We start from the raw sequence: 15721 nt of genomic DNA, 5'->3' as shown, positions 1-15721 counted from the left end.
CTGGAGTACATGTCGTCACATGCCTCTTGTTTAGCCTTCGCCACCTCTACCTTTGGCCTACGACGCATCTCAATCCATTCTTTACACCTCTCCTCAGTCCTCTCCGTGTCCCAATTCTTCTTCGCTAATCTCTTACTTTGGATGACCTTGTATTTTGGGGTTCCACCACCAAGTCTCCTTCTCCCCTTTCCTACCAGAAGACACCCCAAGTACTCTCCTGCCTGCCTTGCTGAATACCTTGGCAGTCATATTCCAGTCTTCTGGGAGTTCTTCCTGTCCATCTCGAGCCTACTTCTTCTTGTTCCTTCCAGAATTTCTCTTTCAACTTGAGGTCACATCCTACCCATGAGGCATAGCCGCTAATCGCACAATGCTCTCTATTTCAGCCTCCTCACTCGATCGAAGGTCAGAAGTAATTTATAGGAGAAATGAAGAATGGATTAAGCCATTTACATGTAAAATGCACATTCTGGTATGTATTAGTTTTTTAAGTAGAGGTACCATTGTACATTGATACAGTGTATCACGTGGAATTGTTTGTTTTTCTATAAGATAACCTTTATTAGTTCGACAGTGGGTATACAGTATTTTTTTTTTTCATCAGTGGCAATAATAGATCCCGTAATATGCCATTGCAATCACCGAAAATGACATTTTTACATGAAGTACGTTGATCACTAATCGAAACTTTATACAATCTACCAGCAATGATCATTGTTGGCAAATTAGTGCTGTTTTGATTTTGACTGAAGATAATCTGATATAATGGACTTGCTTTTAATAGTGCAGCGATCAATCACTGTCAACACCTGATCGATTGTCACAGGGGTGGGCGAACAGGGGTTTTGCTCAGAGGCACATTGACATTGACGTTTAAAATTTGACAGGCGGCCCAAGTCACAAGTAGATGTTTACATACGAAAATGAACAACAAAAACAGCAATCAATCGATCCATCCATTTTCTTAGCCGCTTATCTTCACAAGGGTCGTGGGAGTGCTGGAGCCTATTCCAGCGGTCAACCAGTAAGAGGCAAGGTGCACCCTGAAATGGTGGCCAGCCAAACGCAGAACACATGGAGACAGTCAACAGTCGCACTCACAATCCCAACCTTGGGGCAATTTAGAGTCTCCAATTGATGCATGTTTTTGGGATATGGGAGAAAACCAAAGTGCCCGGAGAAACCCCATGCAGGCACTGGGAGAACATGGAGACTCCACACAGGCAGAACCGGGATTGAACATGGAGACTCCACACAGGCAGGATCAGGATTGAACCCTAGACCTCAGAACTATCAGGCAGACGCTTTATAGATGCACCACCGTGCACCCCCCCCCGCCCCCCAAGAAAAGGCGGGGTAGTTTTAATACTAACATTTACTTTCATGGAAACTGTGTTGTTTCGTTCACTTTTTTTTTTTTTTTTTTATTATATTCACCAGTGCATCAAAAACAGTAAGTACCTAAACATAAGTGTTATTCCCAGTACGCTTCTCTAAAGATTCTTCATTGACAGATAAAGTAGATAGATGGATGACGATTTTGCTCAATGAAGGCAACTTCATCTGTGTCTGCGTTTATGTGTGCAGGTACAAAAACGTCAGTTAGTGGCATTTTGATATTGGGGCATACAAATACACACACGCACACCATTTTTCCCACCACCATAATTTGTGGGACGTCAGCCATGCAGCGCGTGAAACCAGCTCACAGTCTGGACTACAAAGAAGTTGAAAGTTCTTACTTTGCATTGTAAGTATTAATCCTTCAGTGAGGCCTCACCTCCATGACCGATTTATGGTAGCGCACATGGGGATCATACAGAATACATCATACACTTAACATGCCAATTTGTTTGCATTAAAAAAAAAAAATTTACAAAGGAAAATAAAAGTAGTGCAATGATAGTGACCTTGTGTATTTCTTTACACTTTCAAAATATTGCACCATTACTGTGGATTATAGATTCAACAATCACCTCCCAATCCCAAATTAGGTGTGTGTGTGTGTTTCTTTCGGCTTGTCCCTTTCGGGGTCGCCACAGCGTGTCATCTCAGATGAACGCACATATGTTTGGCACAATTTTTACGCCGGATGCCCTTCCTGACGCAACCCTTCTCAGGGAGTGGAGGCCCCAGTGGGATTGTGAAAATGCTTTCAAATAGTTGGGTGTTGAACCCTCAATCGGTATGCAATCATGCTTTACTGAAAAATGTTGTAAAGTCATTTGTAACTGAAATCTAGTTAGTTTGTTGGGGAAATCAATGCATTACTTGATTTATTTCCTATAGCAGCAGAATCACTGTTTAGCATTCACTGTTGACTTTTCATTTTTTTGGTCAATTCCTGGTCGTTGAAGTGTTCAGAGTTGAAGCAGAGTAGAAACAGAACAGCCAAAGTCAACTCGATGTATCACTGGAGCTACCACCTGGTGGAACCATTGGGTTTTAAAGCGCCACATGATAGAACCAGTAGGCACTACAGACAATTTGGGCAATTCTGGAGCAATCTTTGGCAGGCCAGGTTGAAGTGGTCAACAGGCCAGATGTGGCCCACAGGCCGTAGTTTGCCGACATCTAGATTATCCAAATATTTAATGATTTTGGTTACTCAGATAAACAGAGACCTTGTTTAACTAAAATAGTCCAAATCCTCAATTTCTGTCCTTCATCAAAAAATATAATCCATGTTCATTAATTATATGTGTAATTATAATATAATATTGCAGCCTCCGCCACACTATTTTACACATTATACAGAAATTAGTGCAGTGATGTCAATTATCTTGTCAATCCTCTAATGATCAACGTTTTATTGCAAACAGGATACAATTTAAATTTCCTCTCAAATTTACAGATCCTACGCGGGTTGAACTATGGTCAACATTGTCTGCTGGAAAGTCCTACTGGAAGTGGCAAGAGTTTAGCCTTGTTGTGTTCAGCACTGGGATGGCAGCAGGCACAGATTGGTGAGTTTAAAAAAAAAAAGTCTGCTAAGTTTTATTTGGGTTTAATCAGGCTTACTTTACTTATGGGCAGTTTTATTCTCAATGTTAGAGATGTCCCGATTTTCACATCAAATCTTCACTTGTCACTTTTTCACTTTATGGCATTTCTTTTTCTGACACCATAGTAAGGGAGCAACCTTGTCTTTGTGGGTTTTTTTAATTACAAAATGAAGTCTTAGCAAAGAGAGGAAAATGTACAAATCTTACAAGTTGTCACCCCTTACTGAAGTCCAGACTAAAAGTCCCTTCATTATATTAAAGTGAGACAGAGAAAGACAAAACAAAATTTTCTATGTCCAGCTTTACCAAGTTTTATACACATGGGGCCAGTCGAACAACATAATGATAAAGTATGTAGGGACAAGTTATGAACCCCATGACCAGGAGAGCTAGAAGAACGAAGTCTGTGAAAGTTGATGGTAGAACTAATAGAAATATATTTGATAAATTCCCCCCTTTGATGATCCAATCAGTCCACAATTAATCCAAACAAAACAGCAAAAGCTAAAAGCCTGCACATACTGGTAAAATATTTTGCTAAACACTCATGATTGAAGTTAAATCAAAAAATGGAAAAACATTGAAGCAGACATGCAACAAAGGTAGATTGAGGACTATGAGGAAGACAGAAATAGGGAAAAAGGGCATCATCAGAGTCGCCAATGACAAGCGATCGAGCCAAGCTTAGTCCAGTGCACTAAGTGAAATCGAGCAGCAATAACAGCAAAATGAGATCTTGCATTCTGCAGGCTATGATACTAGCATTTCAAGAATTGTCAGAATCTACTGTAAGTGCAACAGGTTTGTTTCAAAAGAGTACAAACGCCACGTTGAGAAGCCAATAGAATATCAAGTGTCGTGGTTTTGGAAGATGATTTCATGAATTGCATTAATTTCCACCCATGAAGCCCCAAGAATGGTCAGGGTAGTGTTGACAAAAGTAGAAAAATTATAATTTTAGAGTTTTATAGAAAAAAATGATGCGTGCGTGAAAGAACAAACTTAGCAGTTAAAATGATAGTCTGAATGTGCTACATGAAGGGAATATAGAAACCAAAGATTCATGTTGTAGGAGGTGCAATTAACAATACTGTCGAATGTATGTAACCTAAAAAGCTTGTCTTGATTGTCATGTCTCATTTAGAATCTTACCAACTCTCTATAAGTGGGAGCATCAATGCACTAGTTGCCTTATTTTGCAACCATAAGGCGCATTGTATCAAAAGTCCCACTCCCACTTGCGGGCGCAATTTTAGTATTTAACACATTTATAAGGTGCAGCGTATTATAGGGTGCAGGCCTGGTGGCGCTCACAAGACAGTGAGGCACAATTGTACCTGCCCAGATAAATGCATAGGGTTGTGTCAGGAAGGCCATCCGGCTTAAAACATTGCCAAACAAATATGAGCGTTCATCGAAAGAATCCCATACCGTCATGGTCCAGGTACACAACGCCTGCTGCTGGCACCGTTAACCTGCAGGGTATTGGTGGAAATACAGCTACTGTGGGTCAAAAACAAAGAAGAAGGAAAGATGATTCGTTGGCAGAAGAAGAGGAGGAATGCACAGAGCCTACAACTGACTGAAGGGACTTTGAATCTAGGGACTATGACAGGTAAAGCTCAGGAGTTGGTTGACATGATTAGGAGAAAGGTTGATATACTGTATTGTGCATCCAAGAGAGCAGGTGGAAATGTAGTAAAGCCTAGAAGTTTAAGGGCTGTGTTTAAATTATTTTACCAAGGAGTGGATGAAGAGGCGGCATGGTGGCGCAGCTGTCAAGTGTTGGCCTCATAGTTTTGAGGGCCAGGGTTCGATCCCGGCCCTGTCTTTATGGAGCTTGTATGTGCTCCGCTTGCCTGCATGAGTTTTCCTGGGTGCTCCGGTTTCCTGCCACATCTCAAAAAACATACAACATGAATTGGACACTCTAAATTGCCCCAAGGTGTGATTGTGAGTACAGCTGTTGTCTGTCTCCAGGTGCCCTGTGATTGGCTGGCAACCAGTTCAGCATGTACCTTCTCTCCTGCCCGTTGACCCCTGAGATAGGCTCGAGGACCCACATGAACCTTGTGAGGATAAGCAGCAAAATAAATGGATGGATGGATGGCACTTAAATTTACTCGTGTAAAATTTAAGAGTAGAAAAAATAGATATGGAAAGACATCGCTTATTTTGTGTAGTCTTGGCATTAATTTACGTGTTTATTTCATAAATGTTGGTAACAAAACAAGCCTGATCCTCAACAGTCAGTATTCACCTTTTTTCTTCTAGGCAAGAATATTCTTATCAACAGACATGCTAGCTTCGATTACGTTTGAGAACTGAAGCTGCAATACTTTGTACGTGGTGCGCTGAAATGCTGCAGGCCCCCCCGGCTGCCCTTGGTACTTAGGCCAGCTGAGTTACAATAAGTATAACTAAACAACCTGTTTTCATTCAAGATTTGAACTTTTCAAAAGTCTGCAGCTTTTGTCAACATGTTTAATGGCTACATCTATTACAATAGCCATGCTATACTTTATGTAATGTGAGCACGTACATCATATACTGTACACCACAAATGTTTAACTCAAGGTGTGCGGGCCAAATCCGGCCAGCGAGAAGGTTTTCAATGCCCCCCGGGATAATATTGATTATTAGAACTGGCCCAAAGCTAACCGGCAGCCCTACGCACCAATACATTTCCCACAATGCAACAGTGACTCACCAAGCAGTAGGCCGCTTCGTTTCAATATTTACTAGCACAGCAGTCGTTAGCATAACATTAAAGTTAACTTTCAGATGCCCATATAAAATGGCAAAATAGAGGGTGGACACTGAGAACCGGGGGTTTCAAACAAGGTGGGAATCGGAGTACGTGTTCATAGAGGTAGATGGAAAACCTGTGTTTCTTCTGAGTGGAGAAAGTGTGGAGGTAGGAGTAAAATGCCACAGGCAAGCTGACTGCTTCCCATTGTATCTTACCCCAGGAATAGTTGTGTGGTAAAGCCTTAAATGGAACATGTAATGCACGCAGTCATCTTTATCTGAGCTAAAGGTTTAAATCACTGCCATTTCAAGGCAGTTCTGATAGAGTTGGTAACAGAGCATGGTGATTTGCCCTATCACACTAAGGTGTGATGGCTAAACCAGGGAAAGATGTTGCAAAGATGTTTCAAGCATCATGAGATTTTTCTGTTCTCGGACAGCAAAAGAAAAGACACAACACGACTCAGACGAAAGGCTTTTGAGTGAAATGGCTTTTCTGTGAGACATTACGAGTCATCTGAATGCAATGAACTTGCATTTGCAGGGACGGGATTGTGTCATCTCTATGTACAGTGCAGTGAAGGCATTTAAAACCAAACTCTACTCTGTGGGAGGCACAGATGCGCAAAGAAAACTCAAGACACTTTCCTAACTGCCAGACCATGAAAGAGAAGTGTGTTCCCGAGCATGCAGTTTGCTGATAACATTAGTGTGCTCACGGTTAACTTTGATTTGCTGAGTTTGAAGCACAAAAAAAAAGCAGGTTTGAACTGCTCAATAATCCATTTGCTGTTGACATGGAAAGCTCACCACCAAGCCTCTTAATGGAGTTGTTGACCTCCAATGCAATGATCCACTGAGAGCAAAATATGCAGCAGTGGATGCTGTGGAGTTTGCCCGTTTCCTCCCTGACAAAATGCCCAACTGCGCGTCCAACCTGCTCAAACGTTGTCTGTTTGGCACCACATACCTGTGAACAACTATTTTCTTTGAAGTTCAACAAAACATCACACAGACATCGACTTACTGAGGCTTTCCTCTGCTTTGAGCCTGACCCCGAATATTGATGAACTTGTACCGTAATTTCCGGACTATAGACTGCACCTGATTATGAACTTCACTCAGTACATTTTTAAAGGAAAAACCATTTTGTACACACATAAGCTGCACCTGTCTATAAGCTACGTGCCCACATTGAAACATGAAATATTTACAATTAAAGACAGTAGAGTTTTCAAAGTTTTAACAATATACCTTAGCTTTCCTTTGCACACAGTGCCTATGATGCGGTAGTAACACATCATTAACAGGTCTGGTTAAAAAAAAGACATACCGGTAAATCATTGAGATCCGACAGTAACACAGCAGCAACACGGTAGCACAGCACTCGCAGGGCTGGTTAAAAAAAGAGAGTTAGGGTTAAAAGTCACTGAAAACTGTCTTCATCTTCCTCCTGTGCACTGAAACCATGGAAGTCTTCCTCCTCAGTGTCGGATTGGAATAACGTCAGATATTCTTCGCCACACACTATTACATTGTCGCTGTCAGTGTCACTCTCATCCTGAGGCAAATTCACTCCTAAGTTTGTGCTGTCTTCTCTGTCACACACCAGACTGGCTTTTCAAAACCATCTGGTGATAGTGGATGGAGGTCATTTGCATTTCTTGCATTTTCCATGATGAGGGTCTGTTCATGCTAATTTTATTCATGCATGAAGCTGGAAGCTACGTTAAACTTGTGTATTCCTCGACACATATATTCCACCTCTCTCACTCTTACCTTTTTTGCTTGAGCACCCCTGGGGGCCATTAAAAAAATTCATAAATTAGCCACATCATTGCATAAGTCGCAGGGTTGAATTTGTGGGACAAAAGTCGCGGAAATTACGGTACAAAAGATGAGACACCACCAAGTATCAACCTCTGCTTCAAACAAGTGAATGTTTTGGTGCAATCACATATTTAGTTTTTACTTAGTTCAAGTTTAAAAGTTAGTTTAATATTTGTTTTCACTGCACGTTACTTCTCCTTGATGAAAGTGTTTTTGGTGAATAGATATTTGCACTTTATTTTATTGTTTCAGTCCAATTATGTTTTAAAAATATTTCAGTTGAGTGATTGATAGAAAACCAATTTTTTTTCTTCAAAGTAAATTTAGCCAACTTTTGCTAAAAGAGAAAATATACGCTACTGATGGTACCTTTAAATAATTCCAGCTTCTTTCATTTAATGTTCATATTATGGGGCTTTTTATATAAGGGAAATTTGTCTTTTGTGCCTGTGTAAAGTTAAAAATCACTGACAGAGCCATAAGAAAATATTGATTTATCTGATTATATTGAGAATGTTTGTTAGGTTTTCAATAGGTTCAGTTTGTTTTACTAGACTATATGCCGTCATTTTAAAATTTTTCAATGAACATTCGATCAGCCCGACAATCAGCTTGTAGCTAAAATTTTTTTTTTTTTTCTATTTAGCCCTACGTCCGTTTTGACTTTGACACCCCTGCTGGACACAGTGACATTTGTATTGGCGTTGTTAGGCAAAGGGTTTCATAATTATAAGATGACAGTAAATGCTCCACCGTCTTATTAGTTCCCAACTGAAGAAATTGGTTGGGATGTTTGTGTTTAAAATGGATTTCGTCAAGTTGAAGTTTTCAGTTGTGTTGTCTTTGTGACTTCATACAAATTTTACTGAGCAACTTATTGGTGTGAGCAGGATGGCCGCATTCATCATGCTTCAATCCAAAATCTTCCTATATCATTGTGGCACCATTAGGATTTAGAACTAATTCCATAATGGCACTCAATTTTTGGTGACTATACAGGTATTAGCTCACCGTGAGAACATTTAACGTAATTTCTCACGTATAATGCGTCCTGGAGTAAAATGTGCACCCCCAAAGTTGACCTACGAAAATCAAGAAAACACCACAAATTTGCTGCTACCATATGCTCAAAGTATTAGGAAGTCTGTCCCTGCATCCTTTTAATTGCCTGCCACCCCAAACTATGGCAACCCCACTAGGACAAACCTTCGCTGCTTCATTTGCGTTGCCCGCATGACTGAAATCACATGTACAGTATGTTGTTATGAGGGCTCCGCGAGGCATTATGGAACCACCAAAAGAGCCATGTATGGCTCGCGAGCCTTTGGTTCCTGAACCCTGCTGTGGGAGCAGTGGATGACCGATGGAGAGCATAGCTTCCAGGTTAACCCGCCACGCAACTTTTTGGAAAGTCATTGGATGGCTTGACCAAGTATGGGCTTCCCTGACAACCACAACCATCCTGTCAGGATTCAGAGGCTGGAAAAGGTTAGTTGTAATTGCAACCGACGGTGAGTCTGACGTAAGCAATGTAGAAGAGGAAGTGGCAGATAGTCTACCGTTGGAGGTCGGACGTTTTTAGAAGTGACACCAAGGATGAAGATTTAATTGGATTTTAGTTACCGGATATTTGGAGTCACACGGATGGTTTTGGCAAAGTTCTTAGTCCGTTACTTATGCTTTCGTTATTGGAATAACTCGTTATATTAGCATACCTGGCACGTTCTCAGTTGTCATGTAATGTAAGCATACCATTCAGTCTGTTATTGCCTCTGTTTTTTATTTTTAATTTTTTTGTCATATAAATTTTAAATGACATGTCTGTTCTTGGCGGCATGGTGGCTCAGCTGGTTAAGCGTTGGCCTCACAGTTCTGAGGTCCCGGGTTCAATCCCTGCCCTCCCTGTGTCGAGTTTGCACCCCGTCCGTGCCTGCGTGGGTTTTCTCCAGGTAGTCTAGTTTCCTCCCACATCCCAAAAATATGCCCCTAGGTGAAATTGTGAGTGACTGTTGTCTACTTCCATGTGCACTGCGATTAGCTGGCAACCATTTCAGGGTGCATCCTGCCTTCTGCCCATTGACAGCTGGGATAAGCTCCATCACTTCCATGACACTTGTGAGGATAAGCAGCTAAGAGAATGGATGAATGGATAGTCTGATTGGGGTATCCCTAGTGAATAGCCCAGTCAAGTCATGATTATAACAAAGCGTGGCATTACTTTTTCCACACAGGGTCAGGTAGCCTTGAATATTTTTTGTCCTTATAAATAAAAATCACTGTTTAATCTTTGCAATTCATGTTTACTTGGGTTATGTTTGTCTTTCTTAAAGTGGAGAAACTATGCCAGGAATGAATCATTACAAATACTAAGGCACTGTGTATGCAGAAATGGATAAATTGCTGACAGTTTTATACATTTATATTTCATTATGTGATTACAGATAAAATCAAAAGAGAAGGGAGTTCTGGAGATGAAAGCCACTCTTGTAAAATCTCTCGAGATGTTACAATGTCAAATCTGGCCATTCCATGCCAGTGTCTGTGCCATAGCAAAGTCAGATGGGCCTCAAATGCCACATTGACCAAAGCGAGTGTTGACCTGACAGTGTCACCCACTAAAGAGATGCCAGAACAGCTGCATAATGGATTTCAGACGAGTAAGTAGCTCATCTATATTCAAGTCAATTGTTTGAAGAAACTATAATGTATTTTGTGTATAAATCTGTGTAAACACATTACAAAAAGGACATCTATGTTTAGTAGATTTAATATATCATGCTGGGAATTTTTTTTTTTTTTACATCATGGGAAGCAATGCAAATTCATTTGTATAGTGCATTTCATCCATGTCAGGTTTATCAGTAAGACATTTATTAAACAGGACACAAAAAGCAAGACATATTGTCTGTTGTCTGTCTCATTGTGCCCTGCAATGGACCTTTCTGACCTGTCAATCACTCTTACAATAATAGCCAATCAGATAGCCGCATTGTCTTCACCCCTAGCTTGACATGCCGCTGTGTTGTCCCACAAGCAATACTGGTTGTCAGTCGCATGCGCTTGGAAAAGTTAATATTATGAAGAAAATGGTCCTCAGATGCGCTTGGGGAATGTGCAATTCTGATGAAAGATATCCTGCTAGGTTACAAGGGGCCTGGTTGATTGATTTTCCAAAGCCTAAAACACAGTTGACAAAGTGTCTACGGTGGATTAAGGCGTGCGGAAGATATATACAATACGCACATACAACTGTGAATAATATCAACAAACACAAGGCTGTAGGTTTGAAGGTAAGTGAGGGAGAAGTATCTCCTCTGAGTTTGATTTAATTATTATCAGTGCTTTATACATTGCAGAAGAACAACTTTTACTTTGTTAGTGTATCACTGACCTGCTGAATGAAGTGTGTAATGTTTTTTAACAAAGAGTCGGGTTAGTGATGTGTGAATGCGCGTTGTAGTGCAAGAAATATGTCTATTTGGCTATTTGTATGACATCAGACTTTTAAGACAGAGCACTGGGTTCGATTTGAGCCAAGTCAAACTTTTTCATCTGGTGATGACGGTACTGACTGAGTTAATCACCATTGTTTAAATTATCTAGTAATAGGGCCGGTATAATCTGTAAAAGTGGTTAGCACCATCATTCGTCTTCCTCCAAACACAGTTGGTGGAATTGTGACCAAAAAGTTCCATTTTGGTCTCATCTGACAACAAAACCTTTTCCCATGACTTCTCTGTATCATCCAAGTGGTTAATAGCAAATTTAAGACTTTATTTAAGCTTTAAATTTAAACTGGTTTCAGCAGGGAACCTTCCGCATGATTTCAAAACATGACATCTGAGTGTATTACTAACAGTCACTTTGGAAACAGCGGTGGCAGCTCTTTTTAGGTCATTGTCCAAGTCCTGTCGTGTAGTCCTTGGCTGATTCCTTACCTTTCTAAGGATCATTGAGAACTCACAAGGTGATATCTTGCATGGGGCTCCACTCCAATTGAGATTGACAGTCATGTTTAACTACTAATGATTGCTCCAGCGGTGGACCTTTTTTCACTAAGCTGCTTGGCAATTTGTCCGTAGCCCTTTCTAGCCGTGTGGAGTTGTAGAATTTTGTCTCTGGTGTCTTTGGACAGCTTTTTGGTCTTGGGTTAGGGTTAACCCTAACCCTACAAGTTTGAGTCTTACTGATTGTATGGGGTGGACAGGTGTATTCATGCACCTAAAAACCTCACACAGGTGCATCTGATTCAGGATAATAGATGGAGTGGAGGTGGACCTTTTAAAGGTCAAGTATCATCCCTATAAATATTGTAAAATATATATTGTAATGAAAAGTACTTATAACATTACTCACTTAAATATCTAGACGAAAAAATAAATATGAGCGTAGAGGGCGTCATCAATGCGCAAAGTTGCGGAAGTGTAATTCGACGACATCAAAGTGGTCACCATATTGCCTGCATCTCCTGTTCGTGACGTCACCCTGGACATTCGCCATTGATAACACGCTGTGGACCCTACTATGGGAGACGAACGTCTGACACGGAAGCTCTTTTCGAAGAAGAGAACATCACACACCCGAGTGAAGTTACCGGGGCAATATTACCCTGTTTCGAGTCATATTCATATAATATGCGATCACGGCCGAACCGCCTCACCGTCTGATCCACTTCTGTGGCGGAGATGAGCCATCGCGGCACGGTGCCGTGATGAGCCACCCAGCCGGGAAGGCCAAGCCGGCCGCTGGCCTTGTCGGCCGGGATAGCTCATTTTCGCCACTGAGGTGGTCACGGCGTTGAGGCGGGCCGCTTTATGGCGTTGTCGTCGCTCGCAGCTGAGTGTGCCACAAACAAATGTTTATTGCTGCCGCCATCGGCGGAGTTGTTAATTGTGGACGATGGCGGTGGCTATGAACAACCCTGTCGGCAATGGCGCACTCAGCCACGTGCGATGACAACACCGTGAAACGGCCCAGCTGATAAGCCACCTCGGCGCCAAAGATGAGCCACCCCAGCCGAAATCGTGACCAGCGGACGCGGCGGCGAAGCCAGCTTCGGCCAGGCTGGCTCATACATACTGCCGTGGGAGCATTCGCAAGCGAGCCGACACGGCAGGCTTCGCGGGCAAGCTGGCATGGAAGCCGTCCGATGCACACACCGACACATTTAGCACCCCTGTCATACATACGTGGATCTTTTGTTGCATTATGAGAGACTGATTATGTGGTCCGCCCCAAACTATTATTTTTTTTTTTTTTTAGTAGCTGTATACACACACCTACCTGTCATTTGGAACCCACGAAGTTCTCGTCCTTTGCACCCGTACAATCCATTTTTCACGAGAACTGGGTCTCTTGCATTTTTGTGGAGGGGATATCCATCCTCCCGAGTGTTCAAGCAATGTCCAGCAATGCAACAAGCCGGCATTTTGGCTAACACGAAGGAAAAATGAGCTACCTTCCCGGAGGTAAAACTCAGAGAAACAAACGAGTCCACTTGAGGGCGGTCCTGCAATGTATGTCACTTCCTGCTTCTTCTTGAAAACAAATCCCTCAAGAGGATTTTCATGGCGGGGGTTACAAAAAGCTGTCTACGCCAAAATCATGTTTCGTGGTGAAAAAACGCATGGGTCCATGTTGGCTGTCATTTTTTCATAAATTACATAGTAAAAATCATGCATTTCATGACAGTGGCCCTTTTAAAGGTGGACTAAAGATTTTTGAGGGTCAGAATTCTAGCTGATAGGTTGTCAAATACTTATTTACAGCTGTATTACGCAAATAAATAATTTAAAAATCATACATTGTGATTTCTGGATTTTTCTTTTTAGATTGTCTCTCACGGTGGACATGCACCTACGATGAAAATTTCAGACCACTCCATGATTTCTAAGTGGAAGAACTTGCAATATAGCAGAGTGTTCAAATACTTATTTTCTTCACTGTATGTGTCAAGTAGACCAGGAAAAGCTCAACCATGCTTTTATCTCAAGTAGATGTGACAACTGTAAAATGCAGCTCTATGGGGGCACAAACCAGTGCAATCTATAGGCCGGTCCCAAGCCCGGATAAATGCAGGAGGTTGCATCAGAAAGGGCATCAGGCGTAAAAACTGTGCCAAACAAATATGAGCGTTCAAGAATCCCATACCGGGTCAGTCGTGGCCCGGGTTAACAACGCCCTCCACCGGCACTGCTAACCTGCAGGGCGTCGGTGGAAATTCAACTACCGTGGGTCGAAGACAAAGAAGAGGAGGAAACCGGATTTGTCTGAAGAAGATAGAGGAATGCACAGAGCCGACAACTGTAGGGACTTTGAATGTTGGGACTATGACAGGAAAAGCTTAGGAGTTGGTTGACATGATGATTAGGAGAAAGTTTGATATATTGTGCATCCAAGAGACCAGGTGGAAAGGTTGTAATGCTATAAGTTTAGGAGCAGGGTGTAAGTTATTTTACCACAGAGTTGATCGGAAGAGAAATGGAGTAGGGCTTATTTTAAAGGAAGAGCTGTCTAAGAATATCTTGGAAATGAGTATCAGATCGAGTGATGAGACTAAAATTTGAAATTGAGGGTGTTATGTGTAATGTGGTAAGTGGCTATGCCCCACAGGTAGGATGTGACCTAGAGTTGAGAAATTCTTGAAGGAACTAGATGAAGTAGTTCTGAGCATCCCAGACAGAGAGAGAAAGTTGTGATTGGTGCAGATTGTAATGGACATATTGGTAAAGGAAACAGGGGCGATGAAGAAGTGATGGGTAAGTACGGCATCCAAGAAAGGAACTTTGAGGGACAGATGGTGGTGGACTTTGCAAAAAGGATGGAGATGGCTGATGTGAAACACTTATTACCAGAAGAAGGAGGATCATATAGTGACCTACAAGAGCGGAGGTAGAACCACGCAGGTAGATTATATTTTGTGCAGACGATGTAATCTGAAGGAGGTTACTGACTGTAAAGTAGTGGTAGGGGAGAGTGTAGCTCGACAGCATAGGATGGTAGTATGTAGGATGATTCTGGTGGTGGGTAGGAAGATTAAGAAGACAGGTAGAGCAGAGAACCATCTGATGGAAGCTGAGAAAGGAAGAATGTTGTGCGGCCTTTCGGAGGGAGGTAAGACAGGCTCTCGATGGACAGCAGAAGCTCCCAGAAGACTGGACAACGACAGCCAAGGTAATCAGAGAGACAAGCAGGAGAGTACTTGGTGTGTGTCTTTTGGTAGGAAAGGAGAGAAGGAGACTTGGTGGTGGAACCCCAAAATACAAGGAGTCATACAAGGAAAGAGATTAGCGAAGAAGAAGTCGGATGCTGAGAGGACTGAGGAGAGGTGAAAGGAGTACATCGAGATGCGACGTAGGACAAAGGTAGAGGTGGCAAAGGCTAAACACGAGCCATATGATGACATGGACACCAGGTTGGACACGAAAGAACGAGAAAAGGATCTCTACAGGTTGGCCACACAAAGGGGGAGAGATGGGAAGGATGTGCAGCAGGTAAGGGTGATTTAGGATCGAGATGGAAATGTGTGTACTGGTGCCAGTAGTGTTCTAAATAGATGGAGAGAATACTTCAAGAAGTTGATGAATGAAAAAAATGAGAGAGAAGGAAGAGTAGAAGAGGTAAGTGTGAAGGACCAAGAAGTGGCAATGATTAGTAAGGGGGAAGTTAGAAAGGCACTACAAAGGATGAAAAATGGAAAGGCAGTTGGTCCTGATGACATACCAGTGGAGGTATGGAAGCAATTGGGAGAGGTTGCTGGGAGTTTTTGACCAACTTATTAAACAGAATACTCGTAGGTGAAAAAAGATGCCTGAAGAATGGAGGAAAAGTGTACTAGTTCCCATGTTTAAGAACAAAGGCGATCGTCAGAGCTGTGGGACTTATAGAGAAATAAAGTTGATGAGCCACACAATGAAGTTATGAGAGAGTCGTGGAGGCTAGTCTCAGGACAGAAGTATCTGCGAGCAACAGTATGGTTTCATGCCGAGAAGGAGTAACACAAATGCATTATTTACCTTGAGGATGCCAGTGGAAAAGTACAGAGAAGGTCAGAAGCAGGTACATTGTGTCTTTGTGAATCTATAGAAAGCCCATGACAGAGTACCTAAAGAGGAACTGTGGTACTGCAAGCGTAC

General features: G+C 42.0%; 1 protein-coding gene across 6 annotated transcripts in view; it reads left to right on the top strand.

The window, feature by feature from the left end:
* Nucleotides 1-15721, top strand: part of brip1 (BRCA1 interacting helicase 1) — a 155035-nt gene that overhangs the window by 10542 nt on the left and 128772 nt on the right. For all 6 annotated transcript variants that reach the window (XM_061826741.1, XM_061826745.1, XM_061826744.1 and 3 more), the window contains exons 2-3: nt 2855-2966; nt 10028-10243. In XM_061826741.1, the coding sequence (XP_061682725.1) occupies nt 2855-2966; nt 10028-10243 (328 nt within the window). The remainder of the gene's footprint in view (nt 1-2854; nt 2967-10027; nt 10244-15721) is intronic.

This window comes from Syngnathoides biaculeatus, chromosome 8 (genome assembly GCF_019802595.1).
Source record: "Syngnathoides biaculeatus isolate LvHL_M chromosome 8, ASM1980259v1, whole genome shotgun sequence".
Classification (NCBI taxonomy): domain Eukaryota; kingdom Metazoa; phylum Chordata; class Actinopteri; order Syngnathiformes; family Syngnathidae; genus Syngnathoides; species Syngnathoides biaculeatus.
Note: the sequence above shows the minus strand (reverse complement) of the source record. Positions and strands in the feature narration are given on the sequence as shown.